The sequence below is a fragment of the Echiichthys vipera genome, assembly GCF_963691815.1.
Source record: "Echiichthys vipera genome assembly, chromosome: 4".
Lineage (NCBI taxonomy): Eukaryota > Metazoa > Chordata > Actinopteri > Perciformes > Trachinidae > Echiichthys > Echiichthys vipera.
Window position 1 is genome coordinate 11,081,857 of NC_139829.1, and position 24,459 is coordinate 11,106,315.

General features: G+C 42.1%; 1 protein-coding gene across 1 annotated transcript in view; it reads right to left on the reverse strand.

Moving 5' to 3' along the window:
- Positions 1-10,018: 10,018 nt before the first annotated feature.
- Positions 10,019-24,459, reverse strand: part of LOC310945913 (ubiquitin-associated domain-containing protein 1-like) — a gene marked incomplete at both ends in the record, with an annotated part of 35,144 nt that continues 20,703 nt past the window's right edge. Inside the window, 5 exon segments of the mRNA XM_083912174.1 lie at positions 10,019-10,134; positions 11,442-11,580; positions 11,838-11,924; positions 12,452-12,650; positions 12,652-12,711. Coding sequence (XP_083768300.1) covers positions 10,019-10,134; positions 11,442-11,580; positions 11,838-11,924; positions 12,452-12,650; positions 12,652-12,711 — 601 coding nt within the window.

Genomic DNA, 24,459 nt, shown 5'->3' on the forward strand with positions numbered 1-24,459 from the left:
TGAAGGAGGAAGCTACTGTCACTCTACTACATACCGGTCAGGCAGTCGCGGACAATACAGCGTGGGGAGAGTTCGGCGCTACACGAAAACAACCTGTAAACAAACACACAAAAAAACAAGCGGTGATCAGCATGCAGCCAGCAGCAACACCCAAGCGAGCCTCTGCTAACAGAGGGGCGGAAGTGACGGACACCAGGAAATGACGTGGCCTGGCCCCAGGCAAGCAAGAGGAAGACAGGTACTCTCCACCCCCTTTTATGCGGCCTTCACCCACCGCAATTGGCTGGGGCCGCCTCCTGCGTGATGTCACAGGCCAAATGACTGCGTCCTGCTACACTTTCTTTTCAAGATATGTGCATGATACCCCAGGCTAACAACTTTAATCTCAATAAAGTGGAGAGTCTCCGGTGTCTGTGAAAAAGACTGCAGTGTCTTATGAAGCGACGATGACTCCTACAGACTATGATGAAAGGAGCTTGGATAATCCAGACCGTCAGTGCCCCTTACACAAAAAGCCTCATCCATTGAGGAAGTGCCACACGTTCCGAAGTAAGCCTATATAGGAGCATAAAATTTACCTGAAAGAGAACAATATCTGCTTCAAGTGTTGTGGAGCGACCAATCATAGAGCTAGAGACTGTAAAAAAGAAGTGATGTGCCAAGAATGTGGTAGCAGCACTCACATATCGGCTCTAAATCCAGGTCCTGCAACATGGGACACCGAAGTTTTAACGAAACAAGACGAGGGGGAAGAAGCACATGAGACAACTCCTGTAAAAACGTCCAAATGCACAAAAATCTGTGGGAGAAATGCAAAGGCCAAATCCTGCTGCATGATAAGTCTAGTGAAAATCTACCCTGCATACCATCCAGAAAAAGCTATTCTGACATACTCAGTGTTAGATGACCAGAAAAAGAAGCTATTGATCACTGGCACAGAACTCAAGAAATGTTTGCACGGTCCAACCTAAGGCTTCACAAAATCGCTTCCAATAGTAGCACAGTAATGGAATCGTTTTCTTTAGATGATCTTGCCAAAGACTTAAAGGATCTTGACTTTGGAGCCGATCCACTGCGACTGCAACGGAGCCTTGGGCTGATTTGGAACTTGCAGAGTGACACCTTCGGTTTCCAAGTATCCAGGGAAGAGAAACCTTTCACATAAAGAGGCATCCTGTCAACAGTTCAAAGCCTTACAAAGGCTTTGTGTCTCCGATCACTGTACAGGGGAAAGCCCTAGTCAGAGAGCTGTCGTCCAAAGAATGTGACTCATCGAGAGAAGGTATGTTCCTATTTCTCCAAAAGACGAGCACTCTGTGTCTTTGCAGATGCTTCCACACAGGCCATCGCAGCTGTAGCATACCTGCGGGTCACCGATGATCCAGAGCTGAAAAGCTACCTTGACAACCAGGGTTGGTACATGGACTTTCAACCCTCCACTTTCTTCTCATATAAGAGACTGATAGGAGTTGCACAACGGAGTCTAGATGGAATATTACTGCGCTCTGCAGAAGCCGTCTCACACACAAAGTGCTGACCACATTGATGGCAGAAGTCATGGACATTTTAAATGCCAGACCTCTGATTCCGGTGACAACTGACCCGGAAATGCAAACTATTTTGACACCTGCGATGATCCTCACTCAAAAGATCAATTCAGTCGCAGCTCCTCCTGGGGACTTCAGTCAAATTAATCTGCACAAAAATCAGTGGAGACAAGTCCAAAGTCTAGCAGACAGCTTTTGGAAACGATGGACAGGAATATTTGGTGACTCTCCACAAACGCCGAAAGTGGAGGATAAGCCAAATATACAAGTCATTCAGAACTGTTTTTTCTTCTGTCTAAGGACTCTTAGTTGATGGACAATTGAATGTAGAACAGAGATGGTATATAACACTGATTATTCTTCTTTGATTATTGTTTTTGGTTCATTGATGCTTAAAAAATAAAAGGTAATGAAAGTGGTATAATAGCATACCAGGCAAGGAGTGTTCTGCCCTGCGGAGCTTTAGGTTTTGTCTCAAGTGGGACACTTTTCAGTGACGGACTAGTCTGACGTAAGCAGCTGAAAACAGCGACATTTCAGTTAAAGTTGACTCCCCCATGAGACTCGGTTAAATCTTTGTCTTCTTACAAAAAAGAATATCAATGTTCTGGAGGAAATAAAAATGAGGAGAAAATAACTAAAAAGATGAAACAGCCATCCTCAAATGAAGATACTTCTCCAGCATCCTTTTCTTCCGTAGATAGTGTGTTAACTATCTGTCTAGCTGTACAAGGCTGCACACGTATTACAAGGGCAGAATAATCTGCTTGGTTTTGATTTTACCCTACTAGCCTCTGGCTAAAATATAGATTGGACAAATTGACTAAAGCCGACAGACGAGCAGCTTTCCTTCCTCCTTTATTTCTTCAGTTAACTTTAAACATCACAATAGGCCTATAGATCCAGCTTTCCATTGTTTTGTTGTAGTACTGTATTGTCTTGTGACATTGACCAATGCTGCCATCTAGTGATGAAATGAAAAGCATCAGAAATTGAAGCAGTTCACTGGTTTTGTTAGAGCCAACACTAATTTGTATTCTTTGCCAACATTTTGTATTATTTTCTAATGACCACATATAAAAGTATATAACTGAAATACAATTATGAACTGAGAATGTAAATTAAAGTGTGTTTTGGCAGTCTTTTTGTTGTGGATTGTTGTATTATTAGAAATATATATCTTATAATGATAATATATGTAATAATATAATAAATAATAGACAATATAGCATAACATAGTATAGTATAGTTCAGCAGTATAACGGAATATCAGATTTAATATGATGTAGTGCTGGCACTATAGTATGTACGTAACATAATATAAAGTTGCATTGTATAGGATATCAAATTAATAAATGATAATGATGAAAATAATAATAATAAAAACAATAATATTGTTATTGTTTTTACATTGAGATGCACCAATATAGTGAAGACATCAAATAAGTATTAAATATTTTAATTGTATTAATAATGATTATTATTATTCTTATTATTTGTAGTAGTATAAAATAAATACATGAAAAAATAAACAAAGAATAAAGTAATGGATGCAGGGGTGTGTGTGTGTGTGTGTGTGTGTGTGTGTGTGTGTTGGAATCTGTCAGTCAAATCAGAACAAAGGAACATTCTCTGCATTTATGATGTCACAGTTCTCTGCTGGTATGATGTCACAGTTCCCTTCTTAACTACATGTTGAAGACATACATTCACAGGACAGTTGTAGCAATTGCAGGTATCTAAAAGGCTAGGATTTATCTCAGCTACATTGAAATCACAATATCAATAACGTGCAGTCATTTCTTGAGAAAAAGAAAATGGACAAAGCTAGATCAGGAGGAGCTTTCTCCCAGCACTACATGGGCTTTTCGTGGTGCCCACAGAATACTCCCTCTGAGGACGATTCTGTTGAAGAGGAGATTGAAGAGGAGATCGAAGAGGAGATTGAGGAGGAAATCATAGAGGAGGTTCAAGAGAAAGCTGAGGAGTCACTGAAAGACGGTGATGAGGTCTATTCTGAGGATTTTGAACCAGACACTGAGGAAATTCAGGAGTTTGAAGACGAGTTTGAGGAAGAGATTCTGGAGGAAATTCAGGAGTTTGCAGGCGAGTCTGAGGAAGAGATTCTGGAGGAAATTCAGGAGTTTGAACATGAGCCTGAGGAAGAGATTCTGGAGGAAAGTCAGGAGTTTGACGATGAGCCTGAAGAAGAGATTCTGGAGGAAATTCAGGATTTTGTAGACGAGCCTGAAGAAGAGATTCTGGAGGAAATTCAGGAGTTTCTAGAGGAGTCTGAGGAAGAGATTCTGGAGGAAATTCAGGAGTTTGTAGACGAGCCTGAAGAAGAGATTCTGGAGGAAATTCAGGAGTTTATAGAGGAGTCTGAGGAAGAGATTCTGGAGGAAATTCAGGAGTTTATAGAGGAGTCTGAGGAAGAGATTCTGGAGGAAATTCAGGAGTTTGTAGACGAGCCTGAAGAAGAGATTCTGGAGGAAATTCAGGAGTTTCTAGAGGAGTCTGAGGAAGAGATTCTGGAGGAAATTCAGGAGTTTGCAGAGGAGCCTGAGGAGAAGATCCTGGAGGACATTGAGGAGAAGTCCTCTGCATACAGCAGAGAAAACAACTTCTACACCCATTTCAATGAATCTGACACATCTGAGAAATCAGCTGGAAATCGTAAGAAATCGGCTGGTCGTCGCAAGAAATCAGGTGGTCGTCGCAAGAAATCAGCTGGTCTTCCAGTAGAGGAGGAGAGAAGGGACACAGCTGCTCTTCAGGAAGCCCTAAAGGAAGAGAGACAAACCTCAGGTGCTCTTAATGAGGCTCTTAAAGAGGAGAGACAAACCACAGGTGCTCTTCAGGAAGCCTTAAAGGAGGAGAGAAAAACCACAGCTTCTCTTCAAGAAGCCCTAGAGAAGGAGAGAAGAGCCAATGCTTTTCTACAGCAAGATGTTGTAGAGAAGAGAATAGCCACGGGTGATCTTGAAGAGGCCTTGAAGCAGGAGCGAAGTGAAAAAGACACTCTTGCAGAGGCTCTGAGTAAGGAGCAGACTGAAAAAGATGCTCTTGCAAAATCTCTGAGTAAGGAACAAGCTGAAAAAAACAGCATTCGTCTTGAAATTGAGGCACAAGTGGCTGATCTCAATAAGAAGTCACAGAAAGAGCATCAGCGCCGCAAAGAAAAGCTGAAAGACAAAATCACCAAACTTTCAGCTGAGCTCGAAGAGAACAAAAAGTTGATCGAGAAGTTCCACAACGATCTGGAGGTGTCTTCTCATCGGCACAGGGAAGAAATGGCAGATCGTGAGAAGGTGAAATGTGTTGAAATCAATGCATTAAATGACCACCTCACTGAACTGCAGGTGAAAAGTCTGGAAAAAGACAAAGAAATTGAATCCCTCCACTTGAATATCCAGCAACTTCAAAATGGCATTGGAGCCAAGGACAGCATTGTTTCCTCCCTGCAGGATAAAGTGGACCAGTTGGCCTCAGACCTCAAAGAGGAACAAACTAAAAACTGTTCACTTCAGAGGGACTTTGAGGCTGCTGTCTCCCAGCAGCAGAAGGAAGCAGAAGAGCTGCAACATCTGACTCATGAGAAAAAACAACTGGCTTCTGAGAACAAGAGACTGGACGTTGAACTTGAGGCTGCTCTGAAGAGGCAGCTTGATCAAAAACAGCTTCAGAAAGACCAAGAGGCAAGCAGACTCGAGGAGGCCATTAAGGTGGAGAAGGTTCACTTCACAAGAGCCTTTAAGAAGGTCAAGAGCCAAGAGAAAGAACTCTCTGAGAAGACTCTGGCTTTGGAAAAGAGCCTACACACTGAAAAACTCTTAAAGTCGTCCCTCCAACGTGAGAAGAAGCGCTTTGAGCAGATGGTTAAAGAAAACCAACAGAGAAAAGCATCTTTGTCCAGAGAGTCTCTGATGTATGACATGCAGACATTAAGAATGTACAATGCAGACATCACAGTTAAGTTAAATGCTATGAACACAGAACTTGACAGAGTAAAGTCTAAATACCACTCTCTCTCTGAGCGCCATGAAGAGATGAAGTTGCAGAGAAATGATACCATCTCTGAGAATCAGCGTACCATCGAGAAGCTCCAGCGCATGGTAGATGGATTGAGAGAACAACAGTCAGAGAGCAAGACAAGTCAGGCAGAACTTAGAGATGCTTTAAAACTGGAAAAGACAACAAACTCCATGTTGCAGCAGAGAGTCGCTCAGCTCACCTCTGGTCTTGAAAAAACAAGGACCACTTTAGAGAATCAGCATGCAGAGCTCAAAGAAGCTTTGACCAAGCAGATCGAAACACTGGAGGAAAAGCAGAAATTGTCCATGCCTCTGCAGAAAGCTCAGGAAACCTTCGCAAGGCTTCAGGAACAACAGCTGCCAGGGTCAAACGTTCAGTTCAGGCACGCCGGTGACACTGAGTTCAGACTCAACCAACAGACAACTGCCCAGGATGAGTCCACAAAGGCTCTATACCACCTGCAACAGGAATACACACAGCTCAGCAGGAGGCATTGTGACATGAATTCTGAGTATCATGAGCTGCTCAAAACTCACAGTGCCCTCCAAATCAGATATGAGAGACTCAGCTATTCACAAGGCAACCCCCGAGCAGACTTCAGCTTACCTCAGTACAGAGTATAACTGTCATTTTTCTGTACACACGACACCTGTTTCCTGTCTGTCCATGCTGAGAAACAACCAAAAGACCACAAAGAAAAATTCAACATCTACAATGAGACTCAAAATGTAGACAGGAACACACAAGGTGGTGTGGGTTTCCTCTGGGTGATCCAGGATCCTTTCACCACCAAAAAAACATGTTCCTGTCGCTGTCCCTGACCAAGGCACTGGCCCAATGCTCCTAGTGATTAGGAGGGGTTGAATACAGAGGACGAACTTCGTTTCGACGTATGTGTTTGCTGAGAAAGGACAAAAACATGGATGCAAGTCCTAAGCTACTGTCTGAGAATCAGGCAAGTCAAGTGGAGTTGACTGGATCGTGAAGACCCAACGTCTTGACTACTTGAAGTAGTAAATCAACTTGAGAGAGACTGTGGGCTGTCAAACCTCAATCTCATCGAGTATCATTGTCAATAAAATGCATTAAATAAAAATAAAAAAAAGACAAAAATGCTTGTTAAGTATTTCCAAATTAAGATGCAAGCAGAAAAAAGTAAGAAAGGTGAATGTTCTTATTCGTCCAGGTCATCGTTTTCCTTGAAGCAATTTCAGTCAAAAGCAACTGGACTTGGTCATGAACTGAAGATGCCTCTTAGATGAGAGCTGGAATGTCTTCCTAGATAAATAACCAAGTCCAGTTGCTTTTGAATGAAATTGCTTTGGGGATAAAAAAGTAAGAAAGGTGAAGTTGAGTGAGCATTTTACCTCAAGGTCATTTTAGCTTTTATTCATATCCCATGAACTTTATTAGCAGATGGAGGTTTTTGCTCATGTTGAAAATGTTTCAAATGTCAAGAATAAATGTCAGACTTTTTTTTGCAGAACGAGATGATGAAACCTAAATTGACTAAATGGACCTAGTGGTGAGATATTTTTCTCTAATGTAGTTCTATAGATTAGCATTTCCATTTTCTATTGCCAAAATCTTACTATGACGTTTTATTCCTTCTGTAATTGGCAAGGAAGTGCTACAATACTTTGGCTGAGGGTTGAGATGAATATCCATTTGTTCCAGACTCAACTGACATTTCAATAAAAATGTCGCTTTCAGTAAGCCAACCTTGAGATACATAAAAAAGTAGTTAAAGGTAAAAACAAATATATAACAGTTCACTTGAATCAAATTTAAATCGTAAACATTATAAACATGACAAAACAGTGCAAATAGAAACAAAATCCTTTCATATCCTGACAACACCTGGCGTGCAGGCTATATATATTGTGGTCAACTCTACTGAAGGTCAGCTGATAAAATAACATAAAATACAAACCTGCAGCTGAGTGAGAGTTCACACACCAGAGCTTTGTGCGCTCCAAAAACAACCTCCTTGCTTATCATAACACAATATGTTTCATATCCACCTTACAGTCAGAGCGGGATGATTCAAATGTCTACCAGATTTTCTATTTAGTCGTACACTGCCAAACATGGAACCTGTCTAATGTTTTTTTTCTAATGTTTGCATCAACTTAAAGAAAGACACACAATCCAAAGATTACAGCCACAAAGAATAACTTTAATGCAATGGTGATTTAAATGCCAGTAGCCATGAGGCTGTCTGAATGAACAGACTGTGAGAGTATATTGCATAGGTTGTTAATCGGGGACCGTCCTGCATGAAAGCTGAGTGGAAACAAAAACCTGTGACCCAACAATTCCGCCTTAGTTCATTTTATTTCTTTTCTGTTGACCATTTTGAAAGGTGTCTGCATTTCCTGTGGTCCTTTTTTTTCTTTAAACAATCTCCCAATGTTTGTTTCAAGATATTATGGCATAGTTTTGTCTGTGTGCATACTAACGCAAAGCATGGAGGTGGAGAGACAACTGGTCGCTGTGGCCAGGATGAAGGTCCACTGCAGTGCAGAAAGTGTGCAGAGGGGCTTCCAGAGACGTGTGCCGAAATCCTTCTTCATCAAAACATTGGACTATGTTAAGTCATACTGAGACCTACCAGTCCATAAGCACATTTTACAGTGGTTTGTAAAAACAACATTTGAATCGTCTATTTTTTTTTCTTCACATTTGTAGATTAGCTTTGAGGTTTGCTAAAAATGTTATAAATAAGCACAAGTTACTAGTTTGGCTTTGATATAAATAATGTAATAATACATAGTTCAAACAGACACTTTGCTCTAAAAACATTTAAATATTTTCAAATATTGCATTTACAAAACCATGTCTTGTGGTGCTCCTATTCATAAAGTCCTAGACAGATTAGTTAAAGCCATTTTCAAATGCCAAACTAGAAGGGGGTGAGCAGAGGTTTGCCATCATGACAGCTTTAGAAAAACAATCTCAGCCTCCCTGAGCAGAAAGTCACATCGATACCACATTTTAAATATTGAATAAAAACACTCAAAAGCTTGGCAAAACACAACTCCCTCCGCATTATTTTAAACTCTCATTACAACAAGGAGAGGCTAAGCTCGCCTTCTTGTTGCTGGAGATTTTAAGTACTTGATGCAAAGAAAATGCAAAGGATAATATTGTAGAACACACTACCCATTGCAGTCCATACATCTCTAACACTCAAATCCATCCTATTTCTTTACAGGTCGACAGAAGTCCTTGCTATTGCACAGAAATACAGGGTATTTTTCAATGGGTACAACTAATGACAAGGCAGGTTATATAGTGTCATTTTGGTTTGGTTTGACAGCATAAATGTTCATTGCTCTCAAAAGAAAAGAAAAGTCTCAAATTCTATTATTTCCTTTGTGTGTATGAAAATACTTGCACCTTCGCAGCATGAAGCGCACATTTCATCATTCAAATAAAAGTTGATTCAGCTCAGCTTCATTTAACATCCCACTAAAAAGCCTTTTCAGAAGAAACACGAACCCTCCTTTTAACTTCCTCAGTGCTGCAGTGAGTGATATTCATAGAGGTGAAGTGAAGTGATAAATGAGCGCAACATGATAATATGACATTCAAGAGCACATTGACATTAACACACAGGCCTGATTTTTAATTTTCTTGTAAAAACATGACTAATACACAAACAATTTAGTGTACAGCTTTCGTCGCAAAAGGCAAAAAGTCAAATAAATATTCTTGAAGAAGCTCCACAACAAATGTTCTCCGCTTTAAACCGAGAGGCGGTCGACTTACAGTGACCTCACAGGCGTTATTGGAGAGAGAGGTAATGTGTCTAAAAGCCTGTTTTCAACACGCTTAACAAACACTCAACTTTGACCACCAGCCTCTCAATTACAAGCAGTTACTGTGATAAAAACAAGATGAAGGGGGAAGAAAGACAAACCATGACACTAACAGAAGTATCCCACACATTCACCACGGGTAAAATGTCACAATTTAAAGAGTCGGACAAAACTGTAATTGATATTTAAATATTGCAAAACATACAAAAACAGTTTTCTTTGAAGTGTAAACATTAAACTGATGTCTGATGTCATTTCTGCACACGGAGAAATTATATAAAATAAATCATGTCTGTCATGACTATAAATTGTTCTCATTAAAATGTAAAAACAACATACTAAATCTCTTTTTTATTATTACTGTAATAATGTTTATGTTAACATTTGTTTTCTATAAGTGTTTTTACTGTTATAAATAGTTATATGTGTAACATCTCAATTCATACTTTAACTCCTCCAGCTTTGTCTTTACAAGGCAAAAACAATACTTGTGTCTCTGCCACACTCAAATACACACACACCCCAATATTTTTTCGAACACACACACACACACACACACACCCACACACACAAACAAGCTGCCACAGTCACACAGGGGGTCACCAGGAGGCTCTATGTGCGATTGAGTGTCTGGAAGATTCTGGATATCTGGAGCATGACAGGGCCGGTCTCGGGGTCGTTCATCCACTGGGTGGTGTTCAGAGGGTTCTCCAGCATGTCTTCAAACGCTGCGTACAAACACAAAGCACGCTGGTGAGAAATATAATCCAAAAACAGCAACTTTTAAAATCTCTTAAGAATAAAATGTAAAAGTGCAGTCTCTCCTATTCTGTCAAGATACTTTCATTTGGTTTGGGGTAGCACATTTGCAGTACTCACACCCAACGCTTCACCTCACAGGAAAAACAGGATACCGGTTTGGTTCAAACTTACACCGGTGCCCGTTTGGTCCAGTTCGTTAGGCGGGTGTGCACCGTGTGACAGATGTCAATCAAACTCTGGTGCAGACCTCACAACTGGACTGAGACCACAGGAAAAGGGGGATCTGAGGCCATATTAACAAACATGATGTTTCCCAGATAATGCTCATCCGCCTTAACTGATTATTCCTTTTCTGCCTAGATAATGAGAAGAGCCCTAGTTTGACCAGTACTGTCCATTTTTTTCCAGGTTCTTCAGTGATGAAATGATGCTTCTGCAGCCATCTCCCCACCCAAAGATTTTTGACTCTTCCTCAGCCCACTGTTAGCCCTACATGGTCCATGGGTTATCGGTGGACTATATTCACCTGTAAACTGGCCCTGACATGGCCCCACCACGGCGTCTTAGACTGAAAGTGCCAATGAAAATGCAACTGGCCTTGGAACGCACAATAAGGACTTTGGTATAGAAAAGAGATTTTTCACTATTTCAATATTCAAAAGTCAAATAGTCCTAGGGAAATTTGTCTTGTTATAAAGTCTGCCATGTAACAATGCATACACAGATGTAAAGTACATAGCACAGACAAGTGCCAACATCGAGTCGCTTCAAATACATTTTTTTTCATGGCCTGTTTGTGAAAGTAAGTGTTAAAACAGGTATGTTCAGCTTGTGTCCTACTGTCTATTTTAGCAGTTCCCCAATAAAAAGTGAGTTGCATGACGACCACACAGGAACTATCCCACAGTTACAGTCCAAAATATGTTTTTTTTGTCCTGTGTTTATCTGCTTGTCATGATTTCTGATAGACGAGGTGTAGTTACAGTCTTGAATAATAATTCTAAAAGTTTGTTTGTGAAGAGTGCAACGATATATCATTTTTTTCATTGGTCCACAGCAAATGAACTATAATGCAGGTGTGGCGGTGCGCTCAGCTGTCTCACTGTCTGTAAAGTTCAAAACATTTACTAAAAGAAAACACTAACAAACAACAACAAAAATGTGAACAATAGTTTTTGATATTATTTCCTTTAAAGTATCATTTCACAAAATGTATCCGTTTACAAAATCACCTACTGTACCAGCTTTTTCACTAAATTCTATAAGACTATACCTAGCAGGGTCTTGGGATTAGTTAGACCCAACTGGACCACTGGATTCTCCAGAATGGCTTGGAACAGCGGGCTGTTGGTGTCGATGCCTTTGTCCAGATCTTCTGGAGAAGGTTTCCTGTCTCCCAGCAGCCACTCACACTGCAGGATGAAAAAAAAATACAGTTAGAACAAAGACTTTCCATTCTGCTTCTGAAAATACACTTATATCCTCTGCAACAACACCTCTGCAACATACACTAAATAGTTTTTATACAATGGCCAACTTGGGTTATTGTTCTTAAACTAATGAATATTCCTTAAAATTGATTTAGTAAGCCCAATTGCTGTGGTACTGCTGTAGTTTTTCAGGACTAGCTCCGCTTGCAGACCCTGCTGTTGTCGATTTGTAAACTTACCGCAGCATCCTGTTGGTTGTTATTCACCCTCAGAGCATCCACCACCTCCTTCTCATCAAACCCCATCTCCATCAATGCAATGACAGCCTGCAGAAACAAATAAACAGACAATGTTTATCTTAATAAGAACATACACAGTCACAGGAGTCTTGGGGAAAATCACAATTTGTGCACAGTGGAAGAAGTAGCTACAATGTGTTGCAACCTCTTAAATGGTGGTGAGTGGAGGATAGCATTTTTAATCAATTTTCTATTTTTGAAGATACTGTGGAGCAGTATTCCTTTGAAAAAATAAGGTCCATTGAGCTCTACAATCAGGGAAGTGAGAAGGTTGTGTGAACACAACCAATGTAATATAAGAAAAAACCTATTACTAAACATTTCAGTATTCTCGGTATCTACTTATCATTCCCATTCCTGCATGCTGTATGCTAGATGAAGAAATTACAGACTGAATTCCTTCAGTCATCACAGTTGCATCTGACCTGTCTGTATATGGGCTGTTAAATAGCATCTTCCTACCAAATAAAGACCAATGGAAATCTCTGAGATGAGTTACAGAAAACAAAGTAATAGTCAAAGTATCAAAGCTCAGACAGGATAAAGCCACCCACTCTTGAGTCTGGTCTGAACTCCCGTTTCCTGCGGATCCTCTTGAAGATCTCTGTGAGCTCGTCCTGCCTGACGATCTCTTCTGTGCTCGACTGGCTGGAGAGGCTGCGGAGAAGATTAGGAACGGAGGCCGAAGAGGAGGGGCCTGGTGTGGCAGCCGCAGCTCCTGCTGCCGCAGAAGAGTCCTGGCCGGGTATAGGTGTCTACAGAGGGGTCATCTACATGCTCAATAAGCCACTCCATTGCCTGGGTGACTGACATGCTGCAGAAAAAAAGGATAAGATGAGAAAAAAGGTTTATTTTATGCTGTTAATATTCAAAATAGTTTGGCTCAACATCAGTTGTGAGTGTGTTGTTATTAAACTGAGACTTACTGGTTCAATCTTAGAGCTTTGATGGCTCTGCTTTCAGGGAAACCCATCTCTGTGAGCTGCTGAAGGGCTGTTTCATCCACCCGATCCTTTTCATCTTCATCCAACAATCAATACAAGATGCAGAAACAAAGAGATCAGAGAACTAAAACTAAGAAGATTGGCAATAAGTGTGAAACATCTACAACAATAAACATCAAGATCTATTTTCCCGGCAACAATCGATACCCAAATAAGGCTCAGATATATAAAAGACATATTCTAAATGAAGTTCAGCTCGTCAAGCTTTACGGCATGAGAACATACAATATTTCACACATAATTTTGTTAGTATTAAAATTAAGTACTTTATCAATTCAGAGAAGCGGCTGAGTGGTTTGCACTGCTGCTTCACAGCAGCCAGCAGTGGCTTTTCTGCATTTGCATGTTATCATCAACTCTCAACCAATGTCCAGAACAGGCAATGTTCTGCCCTTGGATGTGAATGAGTTTGTGTTGTAGTACACTGCCAACTTGACCAAGCTGTACTCCGCCTCTTGCCCAATGTGAGCTGAGGTTGGCTAAACAATTCTTCCACCTCCACTGACCCGGGTAGACTGACCACCCTGATATTATTTTCGCGGACTCCGGGACTCAAGGTCGCTAACTCTAGCTAACATTTTAGTATTGCTTGCCGCTAGCGTGTGTAGGATAAGAATAAAGAACTACATGTATAATATTAAATCAATTCATCACCTTATTAAGTATTAATTAGGCTAATTAATTATTCCTCGTCAAAAAGGGCCACCATCACCAAATAGACAGGTAATGTTGACTAAGCCCAATGGAAACCTAGTCACCTGCAAGAATTAAAAGAATACTTTTCTATCAGTTTCTCTTATCAGTTAAATTGATCAATTAATTGTATTAATCAATTTCTATCAATCTCAATCTGAAAACGTTTGTTCTTGCAAAACAGTGACCTCAAATCTTTGCAAAACAGAATGAAAGCTCACAGAAAACAGCTGGGGTTTGGGGGGTTTTACTACCAAAAAAGAGATATATTTAGAAACGTAATATACATGATAGATTATGACATGAAATGACACATGAGAATAACACAGAAAACGAATGAGCATGGCAAAGCTAAGTTATGAAATGCAATTTCTAATCACACCTTTATGGAAAGTAAAGTTTAATATCAAATGGCCAGTGGTCGCCAGATCTGCTCATTAAATAACCAACAGCGTCATCTCACCAACTCAGGTTTGTAGAAGGGGGATCCAAGAGGTAAGAGGTGTATTTCACAGCTTCAGAGCATTTGCCCCGACGTGCAGAACACTGGGTATCTCCCAGCTGCAGGCCAATCAAGCGGCATTCAACACCCTCTCGATAAGGGACGCTTCACCATGGCAATGGATATTCAGTGTCAAGGGTCACTTTCGTTGTGAACCCTAAATCTTTAGCTCTAAGCCAAAAAGAGTCTCCAGTGTTAGCAAGCGCTCGCATTGTAAATTTGCATTTACCTCGAGGGAGCCTATCTTCTGAGCGTGGTCGGACCCTGTGGCATGGACGTGGTTTAGCTTTGCTTCAAGCGTTGACTTCCATGCTGGACTAACCTTCGCCCCCTGGTCTTTTACAGTCTATCTAGTCGCATACGTCAACATATTTTGGTGGTGTGTCTGTCAAACGAGACAAATATTACTATTTGCTGTGACTTTCAGGGTCCTTCGAACCGGAAACATCATAGAGCTAGTTTTGATCCATCATCAATGACTTTTCGTTACTTGAAAAAACCTATGGAAAAAACTAAATACAAAGTTAAAGTTCTACAAAATTACACAGATTTAACTAGACTGAAACGACTGCAAGAACAACAATAGGGTGGCAAGATTGGCGAGCTGTTGCCAAGAGGATTCAGAAACCGACGAAGAAGGTTGTAGTTGGAAGCGTGCAGAGAAACTCAGAGCGTTGTGGCTGTGCGCCTACAGGGAGCGAGTGGAGAAAGTCTCCCAGCGCACTGGTATTTCACGGGCTGAGACAGTAGTGCTGAGATGCTAGAGAGGACAGCAGTCAACATCGGCCACTATCTCGATGAACTACTTTTTCCCAGAGACCACGGGGGCCGGATTTGGCCCATGGCCGCCAATTAAATAGCCCTGTATTAGAGTATCTATCTATACATGGTCACATTATGCTTTATAAGAAATGAGACTGACAACTTCTCTCATGAAATGCGCAACAGCGCAACTTTAATAGCGCAATCTGCCGCAGAATGAAAAGAGCAAGTCCTTTAAAGAGTGTTTGGTCAAGATAAATATGGGGTTTGAAAAGGTGTTTTTTGGGGGGTGGGGATTTCAAGACTTTATTATATATGACAGACAGGAAATGGGGTGAGAAAGAAAGGGGGGGGGGCATGCAGCAAAGGGCAGCAGATCGAAGTCGAACCCGCGGCCGCAGCCTCAAGGACCTTCAGCCTCAAGGACCTTCAGCCTCAAGGACCTTCAGCCTCTTTACATGGGGCGACTGGTCTAACCCCTCAGCTACCGGCCGCCCCTTGATAAAGTATTTTGACAAAATTAATATGAAGGGGCAGGGGTTAGATGGATCTCTTTTTTCTTCCTTGCCTGGACCAGTGTCTCCTTGGATGCTTAATTAATTTTTCTGAGAAATGAGACAGTATCTGCAGAAATATTGTGAGAAACTGAAATTTTCAGTAAATCCAGCAATGCAATGTGAGCCCAAGTTGACTCCAGCAATGCAGTAAATAGTCCCTTTAACAACAGTTTCATCTGCCATTGTAATCCCGTCATCCTCCAGTACTTTAAAGCCGGCTAGCAACTCTGAGAAAATGGCATGGCCAAATTCTGTGTGTCCTTCTCTCTACACAGCAAAACTAGCTGCATGTGATCAGTGTTTGTTTGAACATGGGAGGGCAAATTAAGTAGTGAGAAGTAGGGATGCTCCGATTGATCGGCAGCCAATCGTTATTGGCCGATATGGACCCTAAACAGGTTGATCGGTGGGCTTTTTTTTTACCCCTGACGCAAATTACCTGCGACTGTTTTTCTGCGCTCATGAATGAGGCTGGCAGTTGCAGCATGAGTTCTCCGGTCTGGAATTTTTTCACAGTTTCCGAAAAAGATTTAAACTTGCTGTTTGCAAGAGGTGGTAACCAACAACGACAATTTAACACAACTAAAGTCATCCGACATTTGAGAACGCGCCAACAACAGAATACGGCGAGTATGAGAAACAAGCCTGGGAAGAACAAACCCCAAAGACAGCCGTCACTCAGCTCACCGTGAGTGAAACGTTTAGACGCCTGGAGCCTTACAGCAGGGACAGTAAAAGGTGGAGGGATATAACAACAAAGCTTATGGAATTCATTGGACTTTATGAGCAGCCTCTTTCTGTGGTGGAAGACACAGGGGTCGACAGCTGATGTTAATCCTGGAGCCCCCCGGACGTAAATATCTAACGGATGTTAGTCTCCCTCAGCTTTACGAGACCGTTTACACACAAATTGACAGACTTTTGAAAGACAATGTCACATCAATTCGTTTCACAACTGATATTTGGACTTCGAGTGCACGTCCCATGTCGATGTTAAGTTTAACAGCGCATTTCATCGACCCAAACTTTCAGCGAGTTTGGGTCTCTCCCCCACTTAAAGGAATGACTCCTGACATTTGTTAGCTTCCTTTGTCCAATTTTTTTTTAGTGTAATCAAGTGTAGCAATTATAGCAGAATTCTCTCGCTGTTGCACGGAACTTAGGTGTATTTCGAGGACCCTGTTGTGGCATGGTAGGTCATTGTTGCTGAGGCTTTACCAGTCCATAGCATGGGAATCTGCCCCGGATGTCATGATGGTAGGTATACTCTTCTTCATCATCAGAACTATCTCTTACTTGTCTGTTGTTGTCTTGTTCAGGTTGTCTCCGTCTCTTCTGTCTTGTCTTTTTGTCCAAGGGAAATTCTTCTTCAAGAGGTAGGTCATTCACTGGCAGGAGCAGGTTTCTGTGGAGTACATGCAGGGACTTGCTACCTCTCTCTGGCTGTATTTTATAAACTGTTCCATCTCCCAATCTTTCCACCACACGATGTACAATTGTCTCCCAATAGGAGCGCAGCTTGCCTGGACCTCCCCTCTCTGACAGATTTTTCACCAGTACCCTGTCACCTGGCTGAAGAGTAACACCTCTCACACCTCTGTCGTACTGTTTCTTGCCTTTAGCTGAAGACTTGTGGCTGTTATCAGCAGCGATTTGATAAGCTGCTCGCATACTTTCTGTCATCTGCTGTGCAAAGGTCTGATAGTTGCGGGCCTCACTCTGTCTTCTTTGGCTAAAGAACAAATCGATAGATAGACGTGGTGCTCTACCATACAAAAGGAAGAACGGAGAGTATCCGGTGGCTTCATGCCTCATGCAGTTGTAGGCATGCACAATATGAGGCAGATGATCTTTTCATTCACTCTTCTTTTCCTCTTGTAGGGTGCGCAGCATTTGAAGAAGTGTTTAATCTTTCCACTGGGTTGCACTGTGGATGGTAAGGCGTTGTGCGTGAATGAGCAATTCCTGACAGTTGTTGTAGTCTTTGGAACAGGTTATTCTCAAACTCAGGGCATTGGTCGTGATGAAGCTTCTCATAAAGTCCTGAAATATCTTTTCAGCTGCTGTCATTCCTGATTTGTTCTTCGTTGGGTACGCCTGAGCAAAGCGTGTGAAGTGGTCGACTATGACAAGGATATACTCGTACTCTCCCTTATTTGGCTCCAGGTGTAAGTAGTCAATACAGACTAACTTAAACGGTTCACTGGTCATGATGGATCCCATTGGGGCCTTCTGAGGAACATTGGGACGTTTTTGTTTGATGCAAACACATCTCTTTGTCACATAGTCCTCGATGTCTTGCTGCATGTTGGGCCAAAATAACCTTTCACGGGCAAGATGGGTCACCTTGTCAGCCCCTACATGCCCCATGTCATCATGTAAATTATTCAGCACCACAGGTTTTAGTTTTTCAGGAAGGACCAGTTGTCTGTGTTGCTCTGTTTTCCGGTAGAGTATCCCATTATCCACTTTAAGCTTGTTCCACTCATAGAGCAATCTTCTTGTCTCTCTCTGCATGGCTCTTTCATTGGGATTCCATACATTGAGTTTCAAGGACACAACTTCTTTGACTGCTGGATCTTCTTGTTGAGCAACCCTGATGTCTTTGGGTACGACATTAGAGACACTATCTGGCATCCCGGCATTTTCATCTTCACAATTCAGCTGCAATGCAGCCACCCAAGGAACATCATTGTCTTGGACTGCTTTGTATCCTTGCCACACTGCAGACACCACCTCTGGCGGCACTATTTCTGTATGCTCACTCATTTGATGTTGAAGGTTCAATGGCCACCTGGACAACATATCAGCATCTGCGTGCATTTTCCCTGGCCTATACTTGATATCAAAATGAAAATCCGCTAACTTGCCAACCCACCTGTGCCCCACAGCATTTAACCTTGCGATACTCAGAATATAGGTCAGGGGATTACAATCTGTATAGACCGTGAAGGTTGGGGCGTAATACAGATAATCCCGGAATTTGTCACATATGGCCCATTTGAGGGCCAGAAACTCAAGTTTACCAGAGTGAAGGTGGTAGTTCCTCTCGGCAGGTGTTAATGTTCTAGACCCATACCCAATGACACGCAGTTTGTTTTCCTGGCGTTGATATAATACGACACCCAGTTTGGGTAGGCTAGGATGGGGGGGGGGGGGGTAGTCAACATCTCCACAAACCTTAATACCACACTCTGATGTTCCATAGTCCAAAAAATAGGTGTGCAGGAGGGAAGTTGTCCTTTATCGCTCTTCTTCACTCGACCCTTACCCTTGCTGCTCTGGGTTTTGGTGGTATCACTCACCTCTGCTTGGCTCTGGAGGAGTTCAAACAAGGGCCTTGCCAATCGTGAAAATTCTTGGATGAATGCCCGGTAATAGCTTAAAAATCCAAGCAGCCTCCGGACCTCTCCAACTGTGCAGGGCTTCTTCTCCTTCAGAGCAATCACTGCTTCCAGATCCTTCTGATCTATCTGGATTCCTTCACCTGACACCATACACCCAATGTAGCGGATCTTCCTCTTAAAGAGCTCACATTTTGCAGGACGGAGCTTGATGCCGTGCTGCCTCATCCGGCAGAGAACTTGTCTGAGGTGGTCCACGTGTTCATCAAAAGTTTTGGAGTAGCAAAGTATATCATCCAAATATGGTACACAGCACTCATCTCTAATGCCCTATATGCATCGCTGAAATGCCGCTGGTGCATTCTTCAGTCCAAATGGGCTTCGCACCCATTCATAGAGCCCCCAAGAGGTGCTAAAGGCTGTTAGGTATCTTGATTCCTCACTTAGAAAACCCTGATGGTAGGCACTGTCCTGATCCAGGATGGAAAACCACATGTTGCCTCCCAAGTTGTCCAACAGATCCTGTATCCGTGGTAAGGGATGTCGGGTATGGTCTTACGGTTGAGCTCACGAAAGTCTACACATAAGCGCAGGCTGTGGTCTTTCTTGTGCACGCACACCACCGGGGAGGAATTAGCTGACACAGATTTTCTGACCCAGCCTCTGTCCAGAAGATTTTGCACATACTCCTTGACCTCCTTATACAAGGGATTTGGAATAGAGTTATAACATTTTCTGACCGGGTTGTCATCTATTGTGTTGATTTTCCACTTCAAGTCAGGAATACAGCCAATGTCCCCCTCCTCTTGAGTGAACACGTCAGATTCTTCAAAAAGCATTTGGCGTACCACTTCCTGCTCACACTCGGTAAGGTGGTTTAAAGCTACTGGGGGATGCTGTGGGCTTCTTTGTTCCCATTGTCATGGTCAGCAGCAGTGGCACTTATTTGTGTTGAGCATAGGTGAGTAGCACCAGCCTGGTTAGTTGGTGTCTGGGAAGCTGGGAGAACACTCAATGGTTTGATGCCCATAACCTCTTCAATGAAGCCCAATACTGTTTTTGATGGTAGGAATATGTCGTGCTGTGTGGGATTCTGAAATGGGACTCTCACAGTTTTTGAAGCAGCGGTTGGAACATCAACAAGGGCAGAAAACAGCCCCAATCCAACTGGTAAGCTGCTTTCCAAGGCTGGCTCAAATAACATGGTCCCTCCCTCTGGCAACATCCTGAGACGACAATTCACCTCACAGATTTGGCCGCTTTGAACAATGAGTCCTTTCTTCCCAACTTTCAGTACAGGATTTGATGGTTCTTCCTGAAATGACATTTCATTAAGAGCAGAGACAAGAGTTTCAACAGTATGCTTCTGGACACTCATTGCCTCCGACAGCAAGTCCAGTATGCCGATGCAATTCAGCTGTTCATCGTTTTCCATGATGATCTGCTCAATCATATTAAAACCCAGGAGTGGGTTAGTCACACGCTTCTACTCACTAAAATGGGGACATGAATTGCTACTCTCCCGTGTTTTTGACTTTTTATCTCCAACAGGACTTCAATCCACCCATCAAATGGTACAACTGTCCCATTAGCGGCTTTGATTTGGAGTGGGATGTCTGACAGTAGGCTTTCAAGGGATTGAATTTTGGCATTTGGTAGGGTTTGATCCACCCAAGACTTCCCCACCATGCTAACCTGCGCTCCACTATCCAGCAACATCTGAACTTTGACCCCATTTAGGTGACAAGTGTGACTACACCTTCCACCAATCAAATTAGCTACGCGTTTCCCTTTTGCTGTGTGGTGTTGTCCGTGTGACTGGGTTGCTGGTTGTTGTTTATCTTTAAGACATGAGTTTATGGTGACAAGGGACTCTTCACTTGCTTGGGTCACTCCCTCCCCAGTGACCTCGCTCGGTTTCCCGACAAGCTGTTTTTCAGGAGACAACCAGTTGCCCTGTGCCCCTCTTGTCCACATTGAAAACAGTGAGTGCAGCTTTCATTTCCTTGTGCAATACACTGCTGGCATCTGCCTTCAGTTTCTGGCTTAGCTGATTGTTTTGGGTGTGATGGTGTGGCACAGGTGTTTTCTAGTGCTACACTCGCAACTGGTGTGAGAGCTTTCTCTAGACTTCTGGCTAAAAATGAGACTTGTACTGTCAGCTCATGTATTGCAGCACGATTCCGTGCAGGCATCCGCCTCCATCTGGACAGCATTCTGTTTGTCCCTGTCCTGCTGTGCTCCGTTTACACTGACTGCTTTTTGTTTGTGTGTCTGTCCTAAGTGGTTTTGTCTTTCTGTGTCCTCACTGACTGACCGTGTTATCATCTCTAGAATGAAGTCATCAGTGATACTCATGTTTGTGAGGTGTGGTTTGATATCTTGTCTGATGTGTGAGCATTTCTCGTTCATCCCCTGGTAAAGTGAATGGAGGAACACTCCCTGCACTAGTTTCCTTCCATACTGAAATCCTGCACTGTGTTTAGAAGCAAACAGTACACGTTGTTTTAAACCCATTAGCCTGTACATAAACTGTTGTGGGCTTTCTCGGTCATATTGTTTTGCGTTGCTCAGCTCCTAAAACAATTCTGTATTGCTTTTGTCTCTGATGTGTGCCCTGAGAAAACGCTTAAGTTCGCTTACAGTTAGGCCATCTTTGGTAATGAGCATGTCTTTAAAGGTACCATGCTTAATTATCTTGAGCACTGTTCTAATTATCTCAGACTCTGTGAACCTTTCAGCTAGCCCTTCATCAATTTGTTTACACAGATTGTTAAAATTAAAATCAGAATCTAAATCAGACATTTGACCACCATGAATCTTGTATTCTCTACGTGGCAATAATGCAGCAACATCTGTCAAACCAGTTACCTGATCAGCACCCCCAAAATTGTTACCTCCCTTACTTGGCGCTCAGGGAAAGCTACAAGTTATTTTTCCTGTAGTGAAAATAACAGAGACACACACAAGCTGGTGTTAACTTTACGGCAGAAGGATTTATTCTTCCCCTCACAAAATCATACTTCAGGTATCAAACATCTTATGTGCCTGTGGACTTACATCTTTTAACTAATGACCTTGACTTTAGTCCTTAAAGTTAACATGGCCATTCAACTACACTAAGCTGGAGCAGAAACAATTGCTTCACATTCTCATTTAATGCACGGTATAATTACAGTATAAATCTGTTAGGCTGCTTAGACCTTATACACATACACTCAAAAATCAGATAAACAAATAATCATTTTTCGGCTCTGTATCCTCATACATGTCCATCACATCAAGAAAATATAATAGATGCACTTGTTTTTGCTGTCTCAGCATCTGTCTTACAGTGCAAACGTTTCTCGTTTCAAACGATCTCATAAGTGACATGTTTCAACTCTTGAAATATTGCATGTACACTTGTTTTAAGACATGTTTACTGGTGTTAACTTCACGGCAGGAGGATTTATTCTTCCCCTGTGCATGCTAGGAATGCTATTCTCTGCCCAAGTGCATTGCCCCACCTAGCGGCCTGGATGTGCAATGTTGTCAGTACAACCGTGAATGGTGTGTGCTTATCTGCAGGTCAATTATATAGGTGAGGAAGCAATTACATTAAATAGAAAAGACGAAATAAGAGATAGAAAATGATTTATGAATAATGAAAATAATAATAAAAAAATAGGGGTGTGAGTGCCTTTTGCTCCCCATTAACCTATTTATACAGTTAGCTGTTTATAAGGCTCTACATTACAATAAAGAATATCTCAGAATAAATGTGTGGAGTCAGTGCAACAGACTTCAATAACCTGACAAAAATGTTCAGTATCTGTGTGCTGCAGGAAAAGCTGCTTAAAGCTTATTGATGTCCGCTACATTTACAGCCATTAGTGTTTGGGGGCGTTAATTATCCTGACAGCTGGTCACTCACTTGTTGTTCATGATGTCTCTCGATGCATCTGTCTGCTCTGCCTCTACATAGTAGACGCTTATTTCTTTAAATAATTTCTTCATTGCTTTTATCTGTTTAAACAGACTAATTTTACTCCATCACTAACATGGCGGCGTATTTACATCAAGCCCCCACAACAGCAACTTCCTGGTTGATTCAGTAAGGAAGGGCAAAAAAATGCAGTTCTCTGAGTGTCCACTAGGGGCCGGTTTCATAATAGAGCAATTTCTCATTGTTAAACAGGCCATTTTCACAGCATAATTAAACCAAATTAAGGCCTGGTACAAAAAAACATTCTAATAGGTATGTTTAGGTGATATCTCCATGACAACACTGAGGGGGGTGATTACCTTTGTATAAGGCTAGTTTTTATTTTATTGGAGGGCAAAGTTTATGAATAATTAGGGCGTGGCCTCTCGACTGACAGCTAACCGCTGGCTCTCACTTCTCCTCGGAGGCTAGTTGTCAGGATTAGGATGCTAACTCTGTCATTTCAACCTCAACTGCGGTCATTTGTGTAGTGGTGTTACTAGGAGTGGTATGGTTTGCTCCTTGATCATCTGTATCAACAGAGGATTTAGGAACACAACGTGTTAGCTCTGTTATGCTAATTAAATAGCTGCACTTGCACAATGACATGCAATATAACCTACTATCTATGAGTGGAGGAATGGGGAGAGAGGGGGAAAGTTGCTCGACAACGCCACCTGGGGAATTGCACTCGAAGAAACACACCCTTGGCCCTGTAGATTCATTACACAATTTATGTAGCGAACGAGAGACAGACTTCCAAAAAAAGTATCAAGTATATTTGCAATAAATGATCAAAGTTAAGAACCCAAAAACAAGTGAAGTGTCAAATCAAAAACCACAATAATCACAGTAAAGATAAACATAACAGGCACAGAGCTAGGCTTTAGCGAGGCTTAAAACGACTCAAGCCACAAAAGAAAGATAATCACTACAAACCAAATCACCCCGTGCCATTCCAAGCTTAAGGAGCGAGTGAGAAGGGGGAACCCCCCCGAGGGAAAGCTGCTGCCCGCTGCACCAGCTCCTGTCCTAAAAACACAAAAGGAAACAGTTTTGGCTGTTCTCAATATCACTGTCATTTTATTGAATTAATGGTAGACGCTATACTGCGTTATTATGTTATGTTATTGTCGCAGGATAAGCATATTGTCTTGTTTCTGCTCTTGCCTTTTTTTGTTTACATTTGGTTAGTATGGTTTCCACTCATTTCCGCTATGCATCATCGGAAGTGTCGACACGTCGGCTTTTACAGGACAATTGGTCGGCCGCACGCTGCAGGGCACGACTTTCTGTTTTACTGGGGACTGGTGCCCCTTATGTTGCATGAGCGTGTATGGATCCTGTTTCATTATTTTTTGAGTGTGTGTGTTTGAGTTCATTTTGAATTCTGTTTATGTAAATCTATTTTGTAATTCTATGTTGTAAATCTTGTTTATTGATATATTGTGATTTTAGGTAAGGGGTCTGTCTGTTATTGTTTTGTTAGTTTTCTTTCTTTTTGTGTGTGTGTGCAACCCCACTAATTTGTTTCCTCCCTTTTCAGCTGCTGTAGGCCAGTGGTGGCGTTGCTGGTGACCTGGTGGTGGAATCCTCCCTTGTCTTGTTTTGCTGTGTCCCTTGGAGTGGGTTTTTCTTCACTGAGAGTGTGTCTGCCACATGTGCTTGTTTCTTTATTTTGGTGGATTCCTCCCCAGCACTAGCCTTTGTCCATCCACTTCGGCCTCAGCCCT